This window comes from Vanellus vanellus (genome assembly GCF_965231255.1).
Source record: "Vanellus vanellus genome assembly, chromosome: 1".
Lineage (NCBI taxonomy): Eukaryota > Metazoa > Chordata > Aves > Charadriiformes > Charadriidae > Vanellus > Vanellus vanellus.
In genome coordinates this window covers 103,539,583-103,563,902 of record NC_138905.1, presented here as the reverse complement: position 1 = coordinate 103,563,902, position 24,320 = coordinate 103,539,583, and the positions used below count along the sequence as shown (strand labels likewise).

The window sequence follows — 24,320 nt, the reverse complement described above, 5'->3', positions numbered from 1 at the left end:
AGTTTTTTACTCAGGAAGGTGAATTGGGTTGCTGCTGTGTCCATGAACTACCAGAAGGGGCAGGACAGGGACAATGTAGCTGGAACCAAGAAGAAAGGGGAGATGAGAGATGGAGAGTTCCCACTCCTATTTTGTTGGTGGTGAGCTGTTGGATCAGCTCTAGCCGTTACGGGAGCTGGGATGGAGATGGAAAAGACATAAATACTTGGGATTGTTAAAATCGCAATACTTGTGATTGCATCTGTTGTGTCTATTAAACACCATGCATTTTTGCATTTAGCTCTTACCTTGAGCAGAAGTGACGTTCCGGTACTTTCATGTCCACACAATGTGCTGACCTTCTGCTTCTGACAGCTCCATTTTCCAGTCTGCTGAACAGATTTCTTGGATTCCACAGGAGTGGTGTCACATCTGTATGAGCAGCTTAAGAGCAAGGCCTCTCATATGCTGGACTCCAAGTTCATTTTCTCTGCTGTTCTTCAAAAGACGTAGACATCCTGTGATAAATGCAAGCGACCTGGGTAGCATTCCTTCCAAAACTAAGGCTGCATCCAAAGGGGAAAGGGACACTGTGCTTCCAAATACGGAAGAAAGCTTAAGATGCAAGTAGAACAGAGAGTAAACAGGTGTGGTTTGGGTTTTTTTGCTCTGAGTTTGGTTTTGGGAGGTGTGGGAAGAGGCAGTTGGAGTCCTTCAAGGTTGAATTTAAATAAAATGTTGTTTTCTCTCAGTACCTGTCTAAACTGGTTTTTGGGACCCATGGAGATTTTTAAGCTCAGTCTTGGAACTTGCTTTGTTAAAAACTATCAACCCTAGGAGGCTCATTTCAAATTTTCATATTAAGAGTCAGTAGAAGCTCTAACTGGAACATTTCTTCTGCACACATGCATAGCAGTGATCTTTTAATATGGTATCATGATTTGAGGCTCTTTTTGGAAGATAGTTAACTGGAACAGCTTCACCTATTTATTTAAGGTGAGGCTTCCAGCTAGTCCTCTCAGAAATTGATAATTTTTTTGACCCCTGGAAGTTTCCAATTGGAATGAGGAATGTTTGCCGTAGAGAAGGTTTTCTTATCTGTATTCTTTTTTCGTACAAGGGTGTACCTGACTACAGGTTGAAAACTGATTCAAAGCATCTGCGTAAATAAGGAGGTGGTAGATTTTTTCCATTGAATTACAGTAGCTGTTTGTCAGGAAATATTTTTATATATTTACTCAATTATCTTCCCACTCCCTTTGGCCTTCTGCATTGAGAGAATTCTTCAGTTTACTGGAAAGAATGAAAATAGATGAGATTCTTCTAGCTCTTTCCAGCTTCTTATCTACCTTTCTTTGGAGAAATGTAACCACGTTCCATTCATTCAGGATTAATTCAGATGAGTGATAGTCCTTCCATTCACTTTGGATTGGGATTTTAGGCTCATTAAGCAAAATAATTTTGCATAGTTTAAAATCTGACTATTTTTAACATGTCTGTGGATCTTTGGCTGCACATATGTCTCTTAAATCTGTAAACCCTGGCCCAAAGCACAGAATTAAAAACTGGAGAGTAGACCAACTCCTCCCCCATAGCACCTCCACCAAAGATGCATCAAAGGGCCACCTTAGGTGTACCTTACATGGGTGCTAGAAAGCTTGACTCTCTATGTTGTATCTCTATTTAATTGAACGGTGACTCCATCTTTGGAAATTTTATCTAAGTTGTTTGTAGGTCAAAATAGCAATGTAAAATATTGGATAGTGTGTTTCACTCATCAAATTTTATGCCTACTTGCTTTTGCAGATGTTTCTAAGGAATAGAAAACCTGTGTGTTGTTTAACAACTGTGACTCTCTTTTGCTTAGTAGATAACCTAGATTTTTATGATGGAAAATGTAGATGATGCAAGGAATTTTGAAGTAGGAGTTAGTTGAACACCTGTCTGCAGGCACTTTATAAAATCTGATTGTCATGAAGAGTAAACATGCAAGTTTAAAGCTGATTTTACTTAATTTCAGTCATACAATTTTTAAGATTGCATCATCTGTTCTAGAAATTCCACGCAGGCTGATTACACTCAGAGTCTCCCTTCTTGTTGTTAGCCACTGTAGGTGGTAATACCCAACATACAAACCCAGTTGTTGATAATCCCTAATATTGATTTTTATCATCTCCCCACAGAATGATTCTTAAAAGTTTGTAGTTATAGCTCCTCTTGGGAGAAGAGAATTCTGTAATTGTGTGGTAGTTTCTTACGGAAAAAATGTTTTTTGTTTGGTTGTGTCCTCCTCCCCCCCCCCCCCCCCCCCCCTTCTCACAACTAGATTATTTGGGGATAGTTTGGGGGTTTTTGTATTGTCCAAGCTGTTTAGGAAGAAACCAAAAAATGTAGGGAAATAATCAGTTTTCAGTTGCATGAAAGTGGGTGAGAGCAAAAGCAAGCCCAGGCAGCCATCTTATGTAATGAGAGCAGAAATATTCATGGAAATGTGGAGGTATCTTAAAACTGTGGCCCATAACTGCTATGTATATATGGTACTTCCGTTTTCATCAAGTATTATTTTACTTGTCTTTAGTGAAAGGTGACTTTATGTGAACCTTTTTTTTTCCATTTTCTGAACTTGAAGATAGTCTGCTGCTGCTGGATAGAGAATGCATGGAGAATGGAAACACAGTTTAATCCTAGCAGCGTACACCCATTTCGTTCTCAAACCATAGTAGAGAATGATGGGGTAATAGTGTACATAGAGTAGGTAAGATGATAGACGCCAAAGAAAATATGATGTTGATTTTGTTCAGCTGATAAATGCTTTATTACTGAAGTTTGGAAGTAATACTGCTTCCCCACCCCACCTTTTAGTAAAAAAACTTAAATTCTTGTTATTCAGAGTATTTTTCTACTACATAGCATTGAGAGAATAGCAGGAGGCTTAGGAATACTAATTCTTTTTCCATTTCCTAAAAGTTATAACTAATAGTACTTAATACCTCTCTTTCTCCAGGCACGCAAACAAATGGCCTGGACTTTCAAAAGCAGCCTGTGCCTGTCGGAGGAGCGATCTCTACAGCCCAGGCCCAGGCCTTACTTGGGCACCTTCATCAGGTAAGAGAAGACCCATTTCAAAGTAGACCGGACTTGGGCAGGTTTGAACGCAGCTGCTCTTGTATGTTCTATGTTCTCTCTTTCTGTGAATGATGGGTAAGTCATGTAACGGAACATATGGGTAGACCATATGCTTAAATAGCTTGGATGGGAAAAGTTCTTATTGTGGCACTCACTTCATTACATTCGGCTGCAGAATAGGTCAAGATAGGGTGAGACCTATTTGGGGAAACTAGAAAGCCCCTTTTTGGGGACTTGAGGATGTCTGAAATTTTTGTGTTGGTTTGGTTTTTCTGTTTGTTTTTGGATTTTTTTGGGGGGTGTGTGCCTTTTGTTTGTTTGGGATTTTTTGTTGGTTTTGTTTTCTTTTTTTTTTTTTTTGTAACCCTTCATGGAGATACGAAATTGAAAGGCAAGGTAAAATTTTATCTTTTTTGTAAAGGATTATATTGGCCCAACAGCTGCCAAGGTTCTGAAACTCACTTCCTAGATAAGAAACCAGAAGTGGTGTCAGCACTATGCTTCAATTTTTCAAACTCTTCCACATTAACTAGAAATATAAAGTGACTGTATTCACTAAGCATATATGGTTTGTGAGTTGTTTCTTTTTTTAAAGTTATTTCAAGGACCTGTTTGTCAGATTATATTCAGGCTTCTACTACTGTCCCTCTGTTCTGCTGCTGCAGTGTTTAAGGAATCAAAGCTGAACTTCAGATGTAGGCTGAAGCAAAATGGGGCATCCCTAGGTGAAGAGAAGTATAAGGGGCATTTTTTGTAGTTTTTTATCTGTTCACACTTGGTATATGAAAACAAATGTCCTAATTTCTTTCCCTTCCTCAGTATCAAGTTTAAACTTTAAAATACTGTACCTAATTGGCTGACCTTGAATGTTTGAGGTCTGAGGTTGCACAGTTATTGTGGTATAATTGACACATTGAAGCTTTTATGCCCTCTTTTAAGAGCTCTGAACTGCCATTTTATTGTATGGAACATTCCACAGGTCTTGTCACATAATTACAATTTTCCTAGTAGATTAGGTTATATAGGACCTAGGGAGTGCCAGTGTTCGAATTTCCTGAACCAATAGGCTGTTGTAGGCTGCCTTTTTGTGGAGAGAAGCTGACTAGTTTTCATGGGTTGTCAGTATGTGTTTAACACAGAGACAGATACAGCTGTTCTGCAGAATTTTGCATTTGTTTTAGTCTTCATTTTGTTAGATAGATTGATCCAGGACAGTAATTGTATTTAGCACAGTGCTTTATCTTGCTCTGGAAATGTATTTATCTAAGCAGTTGTCAGGATCTTTATAACTTCATGTTTGATAAAGTGTGATTCATTTCTTGAGACCCTAGTTCAAAGGAAAATCTCAGCTATTCTTTTATGCACCTGCAGGTGTGTGGGGAATCTATTGTCAAACCATCCTCTTCTAGTGTGGCTGCTGTTAGTGGGGTGTTTTTTAGCCTTAACACACAGTGCTTTCCTCCGGACTAATGCAGAATATTAGGTTGTAGGCAACATTCAGGATAAGTTAAATTTCTAATTAGAAAATGTTTGCTGTGTGGTGGAAGGGGTGTCCAAATGACATTCAAAGACATTTTCAGGAATATGCTCGCTGTACCTGAGTGAGATACATTTGTAGTCTTTTATGTGGGTTTTTTTTTATTATTATGTAATTTTTAAAGTATTATTTCTGAATATATTTTTTCGATGGCAGGCTATTTTTCTGTGTTGTTAATTCATGTTAAAAGTTCAGATTACATCAACTGTGTCAAATTGTATTTTTCTTGTGATGAGAAGGAGCTTTTCTGGGATTGTTTGCTTGGATGTAGAACATGCTTAGTAAGTCTGGTACTTTCATCTAGAGTGGTAGGAAATACTTCCAGGGTCACTCTTGAAGGGTTGCCTGTTTGAATATTGAGTTATTAATTTCATGTACTGCAGTTTAAATTAAAACTCTCCTTCCTGTGCTTGCAGATATGTGGACTCTTTTTTGTGATATATATTATGTGGGAGCATCTTTTTATAGAGGCAAGAATGCTACATTTTGCTTTGCTTTATTGTGTCCTTATGTGTTGCCTGGTTTTCAAATGAGCAGTGGTTTTCAAACATGGTCAGAGTTGGAATTCACTACAGGCTGTAACTCTGACCTTTGAAAGTGTTGGTAATTAATTACATAGCATTCCTTCTTTATAGTAGGAGTGTCGCAGAAACAAGGCGAGACTGGTTAAAACGGTATTCAGTAAATGAAATTTTAGCATTTGTTATAGAGAGAAAATCCTTATTAGAGACAAAATAAAACTTTTTCAAAATTTCACTTTCTGAGGCATCAGTTTTTCTTCATTGCTAGCCTACAAGAACTTCTTTGGACCTGTTAATCACAAACATTGAATTCAAGTTTTGAGTATACCTCAATCAATACAGCCTTTGTAAAGTGTCTCCAGTCCTCCATATTGAGATCTTCTTTTCAGTGGCTGAGGACTACAAATACTTGAACAGTTTGATTTGAGGAAGAGTGTTTATGCTGTGGGTTTTGTGCTATGCAGGTGATTACTCCTCTGTCGTATAAGGAAGCAGGTGAATGCAGTGTACATATTTGGGCCAAGACCTATTCTGAAATACTAGAAGGGTGATGATGAGGACAGCTTAACGCTCTCCCTTGACACCTGGATTTTTTTTAACAGGAATAGAAATAGTTAGCCTGTCTACCCAAAAATGCTCTGTTTCAACTCAATTTAATGATAATATCTAGATCCCTAGGCAGGAATACTTTCAGCAAGAGGTAGACAAATAACACTGTGGAAGAGTCTTACGGATTTTATTTTAGCCTGGAGCACAAGCCCTATTTCACTGATTCAGATTTAGAGGAGCATGCATTGTTCTTGGGGCAGTTTTTGTTGGGGTGCAGGTGAAGGGGTTGTTCTTTGTTTACATCATTAAAATTTTCTGTGGATTCTACACTATTTCATTTCCATTTTTGCACTATATTGTAGGTCCAGCTCGCTGGAACAAGTTTACAGGCTGCTGCTCAGTCCTTAAATGTACAGGTAAAGACAGTTTCCTTCTGCTGCTCATCCTTCTCATTACAAACAGCATTATGGTCCCATTAGAGTTTTTAACGTATTACGTGTTACTCTGTTTTTTCATTCTGACTGGTCTTGCAAGTGATAAATATGAAGGAATAATAGTTCTACAACTGTAAAACAGGTTCAGAATTGTAAGCATTCAGAAACTGGAGTTGTTTAAAACATGCGGTGATAGTAATTTTATACTGAATTTCAGTCAGGTATTGTATCATGAATATTCCTGGAGTTTTATAGTTTTCACATTCTTCCATTTATTCACTTATTTTAAACATAGCAAGTCTTAATTTGCAATTTGTCCTTACTTCTGGTAGCTGAATATAGGAGTATAATGTAACATTAGCTATTTAATGTCGCTAGCATAGATTGCTTGTGTAAATAACACATAGTGATTTCAAAATAAGTCAGAGTAATTGTTGTTTAATAATGTACATGAGACAACGAAGCTTTCAAACTTTTTTATGATGCTGAACACTTCAGTGTATCGGTTAACGTGCCACTTCCTCTCAGTACTATATTAAGGGGCAAGGGATGCAGTTTTATTGAAAACTGGTTTCAGTATTGCTTGTTATTAAAGAATGTAGGTAGTGCATTACATGAAATGCAATAGAATGTGGACCCACTTATACATAATAACAATTTGGAAAGAAGAGGAGGTATAGTGACCTTCCTTTCTGAGAGGAAGGAGGCAGAAAATTGCCTTGGTTGCCATGGTAAACTTCCATCCCTGAGAGAGATGTTGGCAAACAGGCTGTATCTCCAGTGCAGAATGTTTACAATCCTACGCTGTAATTATCGCTCAATGACTGGCAGAATTAATCAGAGCCTTTATGTTAATTAGCCTGCTCTGCAGTCCCCAAAACAGGTGGTGGAAAATATGCAAATCTATGCAGAATTTTAATGTTCTGCATAACCAGTTTTAATTTATCATAAAACTCTCTCCCCCTCTTCATGCACTTGCATTTCCTCCCTCATGTCTTCGCAATTTCTTCTGTTTAAAAAAAAAACCCTCCAAAAACAAAACCCCCAAATCTTTTAAAATAAAGCAGCATTCAATTAAATAAATGCTAAACTTTGATTATTTAAAAGCACTGTATATATTGTGTATTTTGCTGTAAGTAGATAAACCTGTGAGGATTTCTCAAACTAGTTCCATATAAGCCAACAGTACAATGATGACTTAGAGGTACAGGATGCAGATATAGAAAATGGAAACAGAATCTCCTTTCCATTGTTCGGGATTTTAGGCAATGAATAATTTTAACAACCTTTTCTTTCTTTATGGAGAAGGATAGTGTCAGCTTTAGTTGCATTGCGTAAAATGAAATGAGACCTGAAAATAGTGTCAGTGTTACAAAAGACCTGAGAGTCTTTTTGTTTTGTTTAAACTGCATTACCTACAGACATGTTTGAGCAATCGTAGCTGAGATGGTGCGTACATAGAGCCATTACTTAAACACACTCTTAAAATAAACCCAAGGGCTTTTTGTATGCAGATGAAAGATTTTTATTGTGCAGTGTTGAGATAGCAGTGTTATACATTAACATCTGTTTTACACTATAAAGAGTTGTGGTTTGTTTTTTTTTGGTTTTTTGTTTTTGTTTTTGTTTTTTTTTTTATTAGTCTAAATCTAATGAAGAATCTGGGGACTCTCAGCAGCCAAGCCAGCCTTCCCAGCAGCCTTCAGTGCAGGCGGCCATACCCCAGACCCAGCTCATGCTGGCCGGAGGACAGATCACTGGGGTAAGATATTACCCAAGTACACTGCAGTAAGCCTCCTGTCTGGCAAATGATGGCAGTATCTACAGCAGTCCCTGTAGCACTGTCAGTGAAGATTATTGTCGTTTCCTTTAACATAGGAAGAAACTTCAGTGAAAGAGGGGACAGAAAATATCTTCCTGTAAGAAAGCAGACTTTAATCTTTGGTTTTTTGTTGCAAAGTATTTACTTCCAAAAAAGAAAAATCTTGCTCTCTGTTCTCAGTATCCATCTTGACTCTGCAATGAAATTAAAACCTAGTGTGTGTAGAAATAAGAAAGCCACTGATGTCATAAAGAGGAATTTTTACTTTTTTGCAAGAATAAAATGAGGCATGGGTGCACGAGACTAAATCTTACTAGATAGCTGGATGAAGAACAAAACTGATGGGAACTGCTGACACTAATTCTTCCTCTTCTCAAACACATTTCTTTTTAAGTAACGATATAGTGCTTGCCTTAAGCCTTAACCCTTCTGTTTTAATTGCAAAGCTTTGGGACTAATTATGGAATAACTGTTACTTTAGGTTTACTAGTGTTTCTGAATTGTTGTAGATCCTTTCAGTCATTTTAAAAAAAGAGCAAGTTTTGTGAATGGGCTGGTTTGGTTAAAGAGTTTGCTTCCACATAATCAGCTTTGTAGTTTTAAGAGTTTGCATGTTAATAAGGTATTTAGGGCAGTTGCTCCAACAATGTATTTATGATTTGAAGTATTAGGTTAGATCATCTCTACACTTGAATGAAACGATGTCTTAATTTCATGTTCAGTTGTTAAATCTTCTCATATGCTAGTGTGTAAATAAACATCCTATTTAGCTTGTGGTTCATTACATTTGAAAGTTTTAAAAGTGAGACTGTTTTAATATGTTGTTAAACCCCAGCACGTTTTATTATTTTTCTCATTCTCAAAAAATAGTGGTTTGTTTTAATTTATGATTGTCTGCAGTAGTGAAACATTCAAAACTCCAGGCCTATGCATAGATGGATTGTAGTAAATATAGGCATCAAGATTCATTTACATGTAAAGGAGAGACTGCTGCCACCTGTTTCACAGAGATAATGTGTGTTTGCGAAAGGGAAGGGGTGTAAACTTGCCAACTCTATTCTATTTAAAAAAAAAAAAAGCAGATGGGAAGACTTGGAAAGAAACAAATGGAGCTCATGTTCTTTACTTATATCTTAGGGCATAATGGAAATGATGGAATATGGCAGGGATTCATGCTAATGTGAAGCAGCTGGGGTGTTATCAGTTTGTTCAGTAGCCATAACCAGCATTCCTGCTTCTCATTCATCTGGCTAATCACTTGCTGTTCTGCTGGGTGTAAATTTCCTTTCAAATCCTGGCAATACCGATTCTTTTCTTTTGCTTGCTACTTAATTACCTTTTTCTTGAACCTCCTGGTAGAGTTGTGAAGAAAACTTAGGGGTAAAGTTAGGTTCTGTAGGCTCCAGTAAGTGCAAATGTTTGCATTCGTGCGGTTTCGTTTATGTCGGGTCGGTAGGTAGGTGGTAGGTTGGTTCCTATGCTGTGTTGAGTAGCCAGCTGTCCTTACTTCAGGCCAGAGTCATGGGCTAGTTAATGGCTGAACTGTAGTGATAGTTCGAGGAATGTCTGGTTAATATAACTAGTAATGAGCTAGCTAATGACTTTGTAGCTGAAGTGGCTCTTTCCATTATTAATGGCTGTGTTTTCTAATTATTTATAGCTCACGTTGACGCCAGCCCAGCAACAGTTATTGCTACAACAGGCGCAGGCACAGTTGCTGGCGGCTGCAGTGCAGCATTCAGCCAGTCAGCAGCACAGCGCTGCTGGTGCCACCATCTCGGCCTCTGCTGCAACGCCGATGACGCAGATCCCTCTATCTCAGCCAATACAGATTGCACAGGTGAGCCTTGAGGCTTGAGAGGGTGGAAAATAAAGAGGTTTGACTAATTGCATCATTCAAACAATATTTTTATTCCTTATTCAGTGAGTTTCTAGAGTCCTTGAATACTGTCTTTCCTCATGCATCCTTAGCTGATGAGGGTGAAGTTGATAGTTTTAGCAAAGAAAGCGTACCAGCTGCTAATCAGTTCCATTGGGCTTCTGAGTTTGTTCCAGAATTTGACCAGATGCTGTATTTTCTGAATTTTCCTCCTTGTAGTTAGCTTGAGAAAGGAGAAAAAGAGGTATAGAAAGATTCCCATAGAAATGACACTTTGTGAGACTTGTATGGATGGGAAGGGATACTTACATATCACAAAGGATGTTTCTTATATCCAAATAGCAAAATGATAGAGCTGAAGAAAGGCAGTTTGACTTGACACATTTGTGTGCTATTTTGGCTTGGCACTTAATGCTCAGAGTTCAGTGACAAAGAACGGGCAGTCCTGTGTGTCTAGCAAAAAACTTGCCAGAATGAGTCTCGTGTTGGAATCTGTCCGGTTTTATGGTCTGCTGCTAAAGACCTGTTCATTCTTAATTCTGAAGAACTGCTTGCCAAAGAAGTTCTGCTTACTAGGAGCAGTGAAGATCCTCCTGGGTCTTCTAGGACTGGCTTAATCCAGTGTGGAGAATGCAGCGCCACCGACTCTACGCTTAGCATATGTAGTGTGGAAACTCCTTAGACCTCTGAACAAGGGTAACTAAATGTACAGCATAGGCATCATGACTACTACTAGTAGGTGATTGTGTTGCTGACGCTGAGGTTCATCTTTCCATAGATTAAGGTTCTCGGTACGTAATATTTCAGTTTGATTAGTCTAGCTGTGCAAAGTATGTTGGGTATATAATCTCCAAAGTTGTTGCTTCTTACAGTGAGCAGGTTCTTTAAGACTGACACTTTCTATTCAGACTATTTTCACTTACATTCAACTGGGATGAAGTGTCTAAAAAGAGAAGATCAGGGCTGATTAAGTAAAAGAATGGAAATGTTGCAATTATCTGTGGAGTCGATCAATGAAATGTGCTATTCCTTTATCGTGCTCGTCTGCTCCACTAGCTGAATAACAGCTTGATTGTGCTATCAGGTTTTTATTAGCTGAAGTGGCAAACTTCTGTGGCGTTGGTCTAAACATTCTGACCTCTCTGTCTGTCCTTACAGAGGCCAAAGTGATGCCATCGCACATTTAAAAGGCCAGTACTGATGTTGCCCACAGACCCCTCACACTGAGCATCTTGGTGCCCTGTGACGAGTCATGTGACCAGATATTAATACTTCTTTTAGCAAAGTATCCCATTTCACTGTCATGATCTGGAGATGACTCAAGGATCTAGCATTCAAGAAAACTCGTAACTCCCAAGATAAGATCTTAATTTTCTTAAGCCTTTTTCTGTACCCAATAATACAGGCAGATTTCAAGAAAAGAATGGGAAACGTCCTTGTCAAGGGAGTTGATGGTTAGCTTCTAACATCTCTCCTTGCATGTGTCAGAGAGTTGCCATTTGATGTTATGTGCATCTTTTAACCTGAATGTAAGTGATTCACAGGTGTGTGCTTCTTGTCTTCCAGGTGTGCAGCTTAAGATAGTGAGGTCTGGTGTGGAGCATTAAAATTTTATATTAATAAAATCTGTACCTTGAACTTCTTGGTTTTTCATTTGTCAAATATGCCACCAAATTGGTGGATACTTTTGAAGGCATTGTTGTGCATTTCTGAGATGCTGCTAATCCTGCTCTTCCACCTCAGTAGGAAGCTATGAAAGTCTGTGCAGCATTTACAATTATTAATTTAGTACGGGGGTTTTCTCCAGAGTTTATTAAAGCTTCGGAGAAGTGTTTGAGAAGAGTTGAAAAGATCAGGCACATGCCAACAAATAGGAGCTTCTCAAGGGATTATTGTCTGGTTTGTGCATGTGAACAATCTAAAGGGTCTATGAAAAATAGCATGTGATCCAGTAGTTGCCACAATATAATGTGTATTTGTAGCACAAGGGGAACAAATTAAAGTTTCACTTGTTTTCTGGCATTCCTAATTGATTAAATGTTTCACATTATAATTAATTTCTTTTAGGATAGGTTATTTTGATATATAAATGTAGCTTGGTTGAATCATGCTAGCATTTTCTTATGATGAAAGTGGAGGGCATAATTTGTGCAGGTGTTGGATAGAATTTCAGATACTTTATGGAAAATTTCTACCATCTAGGTTTGTAGGTGGATAACACTATGCTTTTTGATCCATCTTGACAACGATGTATAAACAGTCCTCAGCTATGTTTGTGTTGCTATTGTAAACATATAGCTGATTACACAAATAGCTGAATGTTTGTTTTAATTGATGATTTTTGAATAATTGATTAACTGGCAGGTCTCTGCAGCAACGGGATTACCATATTTGTTTTAATTAACTAATTGCACAAGCATGACTTCTTTAATGTGCACTGCAGTTAATGTAAGATATCTGCTGCAGGAGTCTGGTAGGATATTAGGGCTGCTGCTGGGCTGATGCTAAATTGTCACTAAACAGTTGTACCAAGTTTTGGAGTTCTTCGTAAACTTTACTTGTTTTCAGGATCCATGATCAGTGTTTGTGATGTAAACCTCAAAATGACAGAGATACCGAAGTTGGTACTGAAGTTGTAACTAGAGATAATGGCATTGAATTTAGAACTTTAGATGCCTTTTTAAAAAAAAAAAACACAATACACTTCCTCATGTCAAGACGTAGCACTTGGCAGATTATTCTGCTGAGATAGGAGTTCGATTGTTTTGATCTTTCTAAATTCTTAGGCAGCACCAGAAGACAGGCATGTTTCCCCAAAAGTCTTTCCGTCTCTTTTTATGTGCTTGTGCTAGTATACAGATTTTACCATTGAGGAAAAAAAAAAATCGGTATGGGAAAACAGTGTCAGTGTTGTTTGCGTGGTTGCTATTGGGAGATTTATTGTAATGCTACAATTAACTAAGTAATGAAACTTTCCCAAGGTAGAAATAAAGTTGGATTTCAAATGAATTTGAGGGGCTGGCAGGGCTATTTAAGAGTGATTAGCCTTGGAGGGATCGTTTCCATTCTGCATTACGGAATTATATTTCTGTATTTAAAGAAGACTCAGCCAAGACACTGTTTACCAAGGCAGATGCACAGAATAAGATTGCTTATACCAGTTATCCCTGAGGCCTCAATTTAAAAACGGTTTTCTCATATTAAAGTGTAAGAGCCTGATGATAAGAGCTGTCATGTCTTAGCTGGGTACCTGTGTTATGAAGACTATAGTCTTAAACAAAAAACTCTCCTCCTTTGATCTTACAAGTACAGTGCCACTGTTTCTTTGTACTCTTTCTTGTATGTAACTCCATCTCTTGTGGTGCTTCTTCAAATCATCGGAGATCTACTTGGTTGTCTGGGGGGGTTTCATTCATTTGCTTTTGGTGGGGGAGGTCCTCAACCTATCTGTTTTTCTATCCATACTTTTTCCTTCAAAATTTTCTTCCCGACTTCTCCTTTTGTGTTTCTGCTTTTTCTCGTATCCACCTCTATCTTCATCCTTTTAGCCTCTCTTAATTTCTTTTTCTTCTATCCAGCATTCACAGCCTTAGTCAGCTTGCCCTACTGTTTCTATTTCTGTTTGTTCCTCTGTACCTAGTCCTCAGATCCAATTCAGTATGAGCCCCTTTGTGCTGGAGGGTCTGCTCAATCTGCAAAGGTAACCAGTAGAGCATTGAAAATCAATGAATAAATGAGTGGAGGTCCATGGGCTCAAGAAGTAAGAGGTTTTAGTAGCAGTTCTGACCAATGAAGTCAGAAGAAACATGGGGTTCCTGGGAAAAACTGGAGCAGTTATATCTCTTTTTTAGGAAGGAAATTGGCCTCAATTTCATAGGAATGGTTGCAGTACTTCTCAAATTTTCTGAAAGCAAACGATGCTATCAACTTCTAAAAAGTGCTCCCCAGCCAACAGTGTGTTTAAATTTTTCCATTCTCTTATAAAATTGAATGTCCTGTTTCTTAAAGAGCATTGCTTGGTTAATCCATCTGTCTGTTTACCATGTTATTACACTGCATGCTTTTGACTTAACATGACCAAGTTGCCTAAGTGATTGATGGCTGGTGTCATTGTAATGCAGGTTAAGCAGTCATTTTCTTATAATGCACGTCTGTGGTCTCATAAATCAATGGAGACTCTTATTTTTTTTTTTTTCCTCCCTAGTCTTCCTTTCTACCCGCTGACACTCCCCACCCCACTTCCCCAGAAGCAGATTGTTGCAACTTTTAAGACTTAGTTTAACAGTTTTAACATAATGTAAGGTCATAGATAACCATTTGCAGAATACAGTTGTATTGTGTAAACAAAAAGTTGTTCTTGTCACTCTGTCTTGACTTTCCATCACCATCTCCACTGCTGGCAGTTAATGGCCTTTCATATCTGCTGCTGAGCAGCTGGTGTGAGTGTTCGGTAACCTGCATCAGTCAAAATGCGTGGGGGCTACTTTACTCTCCTTAAGAAGCAGGTCTTTGATAGTCTGGCTCACCTTAACTCAGCTATGTTAGGAAGTATGTTAAAATGAGCAGCTCCATTCAAGCAGCCAGATTGGGCACTGTTTAGGAGCGAACTGGCATTGTTTTCATCCTCTGAGACATTTGGACCCAAAAGAGTCCGAGTAACTGAGTATCTCAGTAACGTATCTGAAGTAGAGTTTTGGGAGGTTTTTTGTTTCGTTCGTTTGGTTTGTTTAAGGGGAGGTTGTAAGTATGGGAAATATTTCAGGCTTTTGTCCATCTGCTTGGCGGGTATTTTGAAACAGCTTCTTCTCAGAAAGACTGAAAGTTTATACATGTGTATAGATAGTTATAGGGAATATTTTTAAGCAGTTCTCTATGTTTTCATCCTCTAGCTAAACAGCAAGTTGAAGCATTTTTCTTGATGATTCAGTTTCTCAGAGATTAGTATTTATGTCAAGATCAGTCATTTAATTATAGAAAATTAATAGTTCTGAATGATTTAAATACATAAAAAGGGGTTCTACAGTAGTGCAGTGTTTTGGGTTATTCCTTTTAACCTTAGTTATAGCCATGTTTATTAAGCTTATTGTGATTTGTTTCAGAACTAATCAAATATATTTATTTACTATTTGAGTTAGCTACTTCCTGAAATTTGACCTGAACAACCAGAATGCAAACTAAGAATCTGTAAATTTTTGCTTTCTTATTGCTGATTAGAATGGTAATTGCAGGTTGCTGTTATTATAAACAAAAATAGCTCCCAGCTAATATGCTTGATTTGTCAACAATAAATTTTGTAACAGAGTTGCATCCTCAAAATGTAAGTCTGACAAATCCACATGCTGATAAGTCTAAAGAATTTGAAAACTTCTGAATTTGGGGGGAGGGAGATTGATTTTTATTTTTTTTAAAAGCAGAACCATGCTGGAAATATTTTCTGGGTTATTTGGTAAACAATTTTTCTGTTGTTCTATGAAGGACAATGGAATTAAAAATCACAGCCTAAAGGATATTCAGTAGCAGGACTCCTATTGTTTGACATCCACTTTTATATCTAAATATTAGAATGTAACTGGTTGATAGGAAATCTAGTGACATTGGGAGTCATGGCTGACTTAAATGTCTAACACAGCTCTTTCTTTTCCTTTGTCTTTTTTTTTTTTCTTTTTTCCCCTTTTTCTTTTTTTCCTTTTTTTCTCTTTCTCTTTTTCTTCTTCTTTTTTTTTTTTCCCCCCTTCCCCTGTTTCCTTAAGGATTTGCAGCACTTGCAGCAGCTTCAGCAGCAGAATCTCAACCTGCAACAGTTTGTGTTGGTGCATCCAACAACCAACTTGCAGCCAGCACAGTTCATCATCTCACAAACACCGCAGGGGCAGCAGGGTAAGTGCTCCTTGCCAGAAAAGAAATTAATACATAACTTTTTAGAGGAGAAGGTGAAATGGAGGTGGTTCATGCACCTTCACTAACTGTTGATATTCCCTAGGAGAAATAACAGTATTGCAAGTAGGAGTCTCTAACAGGTTGTCTCTTTCTGGTTTTTAGACCTCAGCCTTGTCTCAGTGTGTGTAGCTCACTTTTCAAGGAGAAATAATCCAGAGATCATGTCATGGGAACATATGTTAATATCAAGGCCTCTTGGGAAATACCGCAGCATCTGAATTTCTGGGTCAGGCTCTCAGGAAGGAAGTCTACTGGGAGGAGAATTGGGAGAAAACAACTCTCCAGAAGTCAAAGGCAGAATCCTAGGAGGAGGCCTGGAGGGTGTGTGGGCTGTCCAGGCTAATCCAGGTCAATGCTAAAAGGGCTACAAAATTCTAAGACTGGAAAGAGATTACAAAATCAAGAGTCCTTGTGGGAGACTAGAAAAGTCCTTAAGCCTAAAGAGGGTACAGTGAATTTTGTCATAAACTGAAATAATAATTACACCTTGGGAAAAGAGCTAGAATGCTTGATTTTGTATAACAACTCTTGGAAATAATATTATGGTGATACACTGGGTATGGCTTACATGCTAAAGGCAAACCAAGTGGTAGGTGGTAGTGTGCCAGACCAGTGAAGACATCGTACAGGATCTTTGCTCTAAGAACTGATGTGTTCAAGTTGAAATACATCACAGTACTGATTGCAGCCCATTTGTTGATGCCCACAGAGAACTGCATTTAGCCATGGCCTTTTAGGCTGATATACTCCAGTGGTCTGTTTCCCTCTTTCTCTTCTACATGAACTCTACTCGGTTGTTCAGGTCTGGTAATCCAAAGATTCTTGCTCAGAAGGCAAATCCTGTTATGCTTGAAGAGGCCTCCAGAGCCTGGCTGTCCTATAAAGCAGTTCTTTGCACCTTATTTTCCTGTTTTCCTTTCAATTTTTTCATGCATTATTCCTTATATACTGTGGCTTGGATAGAACTGGCTTTCCATTATGCTGAAGCTCTCTCACTGTCTGAATGCTCTCACATTTGAAGAAAGGGTTATTCAAAATTAACTTTCTTTTAATAGGACTTCATTTAGGAGAGCTTTTATACAAGCACTGATAGAAAATGGCTAAAAAACTATTCATGGAGGCATTTCGTGATGTACTAGTTTCTTAAAATGAAGCAGAACTTGTAAGCTTAACATATTCTTCTAGAAGAAATCAAACGTCACCAAAATTAAGTTCAAGGATTCTTTAAAATAGGCTTTTTTTTTTTTTTTTTTTAATAAATTCTTTTAAGGAAACAGCAAGCACAAAAGCATTGTTTTGAAAAGCTCCCAAGCGTTAATGTCTGCCTGTGTTTTTCAGCTAACTTTTGCTGGTTTTCTAAAATATCTCTGAAGATGCTTCACCAAAAAAAAAGAAACTAACAGAAGCAAATCATATTAATCTCTCAAAATGAATTGTTTGCATTATAGAAAGGAAGGAAGGCAGGCTTTATGTTTGTTTAAAATCTTCTGAAGTAGAAAACTACCAGAAGAGGTTTTCATGGTACCTTTTCCAGGGACCATGTCTGAAAATGATTTCTTCACTGCAGTTTTAAGACCTGTATATTGCTGTCATCAGTGACGCAGTATGTGTAGAAACACCGTGTTTTACTGGTAATGTACAACCTGAACAACCAAATAGCTCAAAAATGTAGGAAGATTTATGTTCTGTGTTCTGACCATAGGCCATTAGTGTGTGACAACCTTCCAGCTGAAATGCTTGAATAGATCTAGTTTTCTTCATGAGCACTCAATGATAAAGCAACATGTATGTCATAATACCCCTTATCTCACTTTTTGGTATGGCTTTTTGCAGTATTTCATGGTTATTATTAGAAGATCTCAAATAGTATGTTATTATTTATGAGAAAGACTGAGAAACTGTGTATTTTTATTTTGTTATTTGCTGTTACGGCTGACTTTTCCATGTTGTTCTTGTCCTATTGCTCCATTAGTCAACTTCATAAAATAATAAATATTCTGGAGAAACAAGCATAGAGCTTTCTTTAAAACCAAAGGCATTCAGATTTTTTTGTAGGCTTCATTGGTACTGCATGCAGCTTTATTTATCTATATATATGTACACATTTAATAACTAAAATGAAAATTCAGATTTATTTATAGATTATCTAGTCTGAAATAAATCTATTGCTTTACAGACTACACCATATACTTTGTACATGCCATGTAGTCATGTAAATGAGAAACATTGTTTTTAATACAAGAGAATAGTTTTGAGGAAAATAACTGAAGAACAGTATCTCTAAGCAAGATTGTAGAAGACGTAAACATTTGGTAGAGAAAAGCTTCTTACTTGAAGAGGTGATGGGATGCAGAGTAATGCAATCATCACCAATTATATTTAGATTCTTGGAAGGGGTTGAAAGTCATGGCTTAGATCCAACTTCTAAAAAATTTTAGAAAATTCGATACCTAAAATATTAATCATCAATCACGATGTTATTCTGCGATCTTTCTTCAACACACACTATAGATCACAGCAGCAGATGTGAAATTCTCCCTATAAATCCACTGCCATATGTCTACTGTAGTCATCTTCCTTTTCCACAAGATTTCTGGTTATTCAGTGGCTTGCGTGAAATAAATTGTAAAGTTCCTGTTTTTTCATGGCTTGTAATAGGTAACATCGGAACTTAAGGACTTGTTTCAAGCCTCAGCAGATATGCAGAAGATTGAATGGAAATAGAAATTTGGAATGATTTCTTATTCAGAGCAATTCTTGTCCCCATATTATTGTTAAAGTCACAGGCAGGAATGTAGCACCCTGTACAGTCTTTATACCTCTTGTATCTGTTCTTGTATCTAATAGATCTGTCTCTAGAATAATCAATTCAACGTCCTTTACTGCAATTATAGCCGCTTCTTAAAAATATTACCCTCATCAGATGACCATTTGCCTTTCTACTTGGAAGATATTGCCAATAAAAATCGTATCAGTAAAAATCTGAATGGAGAGGGGAAACGGTACTGCATTTCATTTAAATTACTCTTCCAAACAGAGGTTGTTAAGATCTGAGAAAAAAATGCATCAGTGTCAAGGAGGTGTAGAAACAGTACTTATAAAGAAAGCATCCAGAAAGGCAAATGTGGAAGACAAGCTACTAATTAGCTTTAAACATTGAAGCTGGGCCTACCTATTCTCAAGTTATTGCTGTTTATTATTAAAGACCTTGTCTATGATTTTATTTTTTTAATTGTAAAAACAGCTGGGATAATGATAGCAGGCCAAAACCAAGTCTTGTTCTCTTCTTGCGCGCTCGTCCTACAGACTTTGAATCTTCACTTGTACCATTAAAAAAAAAAAAAAAAAAAAAACACAACAAAACACCACGCATTTTAAAAATGGGATAATGAATGTTAAACATCGGTACCTACCCTGCTGGCCTCTGGTACCAGAAATCAGAGTGCATCTCCCTCAGCCAGTGTGAGGTTGGGAGAAGATGCCTGAAGTTGCCTGTGTTTCTTCTCAGATGTATCAAATTTGTAATGGACAGGTGTTTATCTCATTTGAGATTGTGCACCTTCACTGCCCTTACAAGACTCCTCCTCATTTTGTTAGTAATACACTATGTGAACTAGGTGAAAATGCTTTAGTGGCCATAATATGCAGATGAGGAGACCCAGCTCTTCATTGTCAAGAGACTCTTAATGACAGCATATTTGCTGACATAGCAGTTGAATAAAATGCAGCTGACTCAAACTCATTCCCCAAATAAGGGGGGAAAGCTTGAAGAGGAATTAGGAAGAACCTGGAAGAAGTGATTTAAATGGTGACTTTTTCCCCTGTGCTGGAAATACCTGTTACCAAGATATGAATTAAATGCTTAATATTTACTGTCCCCTTTGAAATCCAGTCTTTGCTTCTAACCATCCAAACAGCATCAATGGGTAAGAATGTTGACTTTCATCGAAGTAGTGTGGCAGCACCTTTGCGTGGATCACTGAACTGGTACTCTTCAGAACCACAGTTCACCAACTTCAGCACATGTGCGTCATGTTCTTGAACTGATCTTGAAGGGTACCTGGATACTGCAAAAGGTGTGGCAGCATGCAGCAGCTTAACATCTCAGTGGAACAGATTTGTAGGAATGTATAGCTTAGTACTTTCTCTCCTGTGTTGGATCCCAATATAATTCCAACTATGAGTCCCCATTTTGGAAGATCTGGATTTGATAAAGTGAGATACACCAAAGTGCCCAGAAGTTCTTTGCATCAACAGTAATCAACAAAGGTGATCAAATTGCACTGTATTTAATACGTGGTATGACACCCTTCATTCTTCCCTTTCAGTTTTTTCCAGTTAATCAAATTATGACATTGTAATGGCTTTGTGTTGCAAACTAATTTCCAGGATATGTCTGTGAGAAGATGAACGGCTTTGGCAGAGAGAAAGCAGTCAAGTTCTTTTTAGATGAAAAAAAATCACTCTTTTGGGAGATCAGTTAGTGTTGAATTATGTATTATGCTTCTGAGCCAACTTTTTAAAAATTATGTTGAAAAAATCTGCACTTGAATGTTTGTTTTATCTTTTTTGTTTAATTTTAGACAGTGAGAACTGATCCACAGATCAGTCCTTGGTGACTGTTGGCTGGCAGGAAGAGTATTTTGGCTTGGGCCATTATTCGTGCTACTTGTAGACATTACAGGAAAAGTCCTGGATGATGGTAGATGCATTTACTTTAACTATCAAAAAAAAAATACCTCAAAAGCATCATACTTTTGCATAAATCCTTACCTACTTCCATGCAGTCATTCTTTTTGAGTGTCATGTAGGTGATTTGTATGCCGTAGTTAGTGCAATAATACCACTGGGCTCATAGAACCCAAAGCAGAGGGTTAGAAATACTACCTCTGTAAAGGTAAATATACAAGTACAACGTTAGTTTTTATAGATTCAAAAAATCATGTAGGTTAGAAGGGACCTCTAGAGGCCATGTGGTATTGCTCAAAGCAGGTCCAATTACAGCAGAGTGCTCAGTGCCTCCCCTAGTTGAGTTTGAACATCTCCAAGGGTGGAGATTCTGCAACCTCTTCAAGTACCTGCCCCAATAGTTGCCTACTCTCATGGTAAAAAATTAAAAAAATAAAATTGTTTCCTTATATCCAGTTGGAGTTTTCCATGTTCCAACTTATGCCTGTTGTGTCTCATTACTGTGCACCCTCAAGAAGACACCATTTCTGTCTTTGAAGACAGCAATAGTGTCTCACCTTGGTCTTCTCATAAGGCTGAACAAACCAGCTCACTTACCCGTTCGTTGTATGGGTGTTCCAGCCTGTTAGCCACCCCAGTGTCCCTTAAATCTACAAAATCCAGGATGTCATTGTGTCTTGTACTGGGTAACCCAAGGCTGAACACAGTACTCCAGATGTGATCTCACAAGTGCCAAATGCGGGGGAAGAATCACAGCCCTTGACCTGCTGGCAGTACTCTTGTGAATACAGCCCAGGATGTGGTTGCCTGTCTTTATTGTAAGGGCACACTGCTGGCTCATGTTCATCTTATTGTGCTCCAGGACCCCCATGCCTTTTTTTCTGCGAAACTGCTTTCTAGCCAGCCAGTGCGCATGTTGTATTGCTGCACAGGGTTATTCCAGCCCCCATGCAGGATGTTGCATTTTCCTGCGTTGATCTTCATGGGGTTCCATTTGTCCAGCCTGTCTAGGTCCTGACTTCTGGCCTATTGACCGCTCTCCCTGTGTTTGGTATTGTCCACAAACTTGCTGAGAATATGTTTTGTCCCATCAGCCTTATTGATAATAAAGATGTTAAGCAGTATTGATGCCAGTATTAGTCCCTAAGGAAACATCAGGGTTCGAAACACCAATATCTCAGCAGTTGCCTGACAGGTGCAGTTTTGCACTTAGACTGTATTAAACAGGCTGTGCTATGTGCCCTATAAGTTAAGTCACTGCAGTTGTCTTGGACCAAAGTGGGGACTAATAGTTTCTTCTCAGAAAAAAAGCAGAGGTGAAGCTTAGACTAGTACAAGCCATGTCTGAAAAGAGCAAAACTGCAGCTGCCAACCCATGGAAGCCAATAAGAGTCCAAAGAGTGTGCACAGCAACTGTCTGAAAAGACTTTGTCAGTGGAAGAGATGCATACTTTGCCAAAACAGTTCAGCTGCTTTCTCCATCCCCTGATCATTACTTCAGTCAGCTGCAGGTTAAACTAACTTGTTCTTTCTCTAGTTTCTGCCTGAGATGCTTGTATCAGTATTTCTTAAATAGGATAAAATGATGTAAAAAGTTACTAGATTAAAAATGTTCAGAGTGTTTTACCCTGTCCTTCAGTGATGATTACTTCAGAACATACGAGTGAGAATAAAATGAGGAAGAGTGTAGTCATCCTGTTGTGAGAAACGCGCTCACTGTATTGAAATTTAGTCCGGGGCAAATTCGATGGAGCAAAGACTATTTATTACAGCGCTGGGAGTTACACGGGGGATTTCTCCTCCTGTGGCTCATTTTTTCCTTCACAAACACTTGTTTTTATTTTGTATTCCTTATACTTATTCATGTTTCTTCTTGAAACATAATTTGCATAATCAATGAGTTTTCAGAACACAACCCACCCTCAATTACATAATCAATGAGTTCTTGGAATGCAACCCAACCTCCAATTTACATAATCAATAAGTTCTTGGAATGCAACCTACCCCCAAGTATGCCCCCTCCCTTCTAGTGGCGCAGGCGCTATGCTTCCTCAGGGGTCTTCCTGGTAGTTGTTGGAGGGAGGCTCGAAGTCTTTCTCACCGTGTCCTTCTTGTGGCTTCTTCATTCTTCACACTCCTGTGGTTATCTTAGCTAACTACACCGCCCTTTGTTCTGCAAGTTTCGGTACTTCTGTTGCTTTCGTCTGATATCTTATTTAACACTGTCCCTCTTCCAAACGCATAGCAAGCACACATTCATTTTAGCTGAAGCAAAATTTTTGCCAAATTACTTACTACACTGTGCTCTTCGGCAAAAGTGTTATTGCCAGAAAAACATCCTCTGGGATCTCTTTGAGGACAAAAAAATCACAAAAGGACAGTCCTAATTACTTTGATTACAGTCATAAGATGAGTCAGTAACTTGTGATTGATGATGTTACCAGTGGATTAGAGGTCAAATGTGGTCACTGTCAGCTGCCTATTTTTTGTTTCATTGTTAGTCAGTCACTCTATAGTGTCAGTGTGATGTCTCGCCCCTTTCTATTTCAAGTTGTCAATTAAAATTCACTGTCTCTAAATGAAGGTCAGAACCTCTTCACTTAGAGGTGATTGTTCACCAGTTAATATTTAGATTTGGGCAGCTGAAATCATCTTTCAAGTGAACAAATATTTGCATTGTAAAATGCACTGTGTAACTGTAGTAGGTAGCTGTCTTGGAAGTTCCTTAAGCTGATCTGTTCCCTCACTGTGGCTTTTCAAAAACACAGCTGGAACATGTCAATTATGTGGTGCAAAGCAAACATACATAGTTGTCTATGCTGTGCTATTATGTTGTGTAAATAGCTGGCTTTTTTCTGTAGGTCTTGAGCATTTTCATAGCGACACTTTCTATTTAAAATACCTATTCAACACTTAAAAAGTAACAGTAATATCACTGTCAGAAGACAAATTCTTCTGTAGTTGGTATCCCTCATTGAGGATTCATTTTCTCCTTCCTACCTGTGGTAGTCCCTCTTTTCATGTCTCCTATGGCCTTAACTTTGCATAAAACATTCGGTCTCTCATTCATTATTTATCAAGTCCTAAATTCCTGTGTCCTGTACCTGTATTCTGCTAAGAGGTAGCTGGTCGAGAGTGGTGTGCTGTGATTGATCAGCCAGCTGATGAACCAGAACAGACCATGTCAAACTCAAATTACAGAATTTAAGTGGTACTTACTTGGTGTTCTGTCCTCTGAGTGGCCATAGAGTCCATCTGTTGTTGTTGTGCCATCATCCCCCCTGGTTCTAGGACCTTGGTATATTGCAGATGCCTATTAAGTGTAGGTTTAAGTAGTCAGATTCTTAAATTATCGTAGGTGAAATTGATAGTTGTAGCCAGGAGTTACCTAAAGAATAGCAGCAATATTTTTCACAATAAAATTGAGGGACTTGACTAACTAAGTATGTTTTTTTAAGATTCTTACCCCTTAAAAATATATAAATTTTAGTATTAGAAGTGAAAAAAAAAATATCATAGCTTCTAGTTAAAATACATAGGTGCAAGCATATATCTCAATTTCCTGAGAGATAAAATAAATGATACAAATCACGACTGTAAGAGAATTTATTTTTAGAATGACAGTGTACTGTTTATATTGGTTGCATCAGTCCAAACTGTTCTTTAATGTTGTCACTTTTTCATAACGGCAGGGGTTTTCATATATACAGAGGTTTTCATATATACATATATATACACATAAATAGTTTATTCTATTTGTGCAATTTAAACAGTGTTCAGTATCTTGCCTAAGATTTAAGTTCTGATTACTTTTCCAAAAGATTCCTTCTTTATTTCAGCCAGGAAG

General features: G+C 38.0%; 1 protein-coding gene across 3 annotated transcripts in view; it reads left to right on the top strand.

The window, feature by feature from the left end:
* POU2F1 (POU class 2 homeobox 1) overlaps window positions 1–24,320 on the top strand; it is a gene marked incomplete at its 5' end in the record, with an annotated part of 113,518 nt that overhangs the window by 71,206 nt on the left and 17,992 nt on the right. For 2 of the 3 annotated variants that reach the window (XM_082495874.1, XM_082495875.1), the window contains 5 exons: window positions 2,984–3,084; window positions 6,075–6,128; window positions 7,789–7,908; window positions 9,629–9,808; window positions 15,598–15,724. In XM_082495874.1, the coding sequence (XP_082352000.1) occupies window positions 2,984–3,084; window positions 6,075–6,128; window positions 7,789–7,908; window positions 9,629–9,808; window positions 15,598–15,724 (582 nt within the window). The remainder of the gene's footprint in view (window positions 1–2,983; window positions 3,085–6,074; window positions 6,129–7,788; window positions 7,909–9,628; window positions 9,809–15,597; window positions 15,725–24,320) is intronic. The other variant, XM_082495876.1, reaches the window with a different exon arrangement.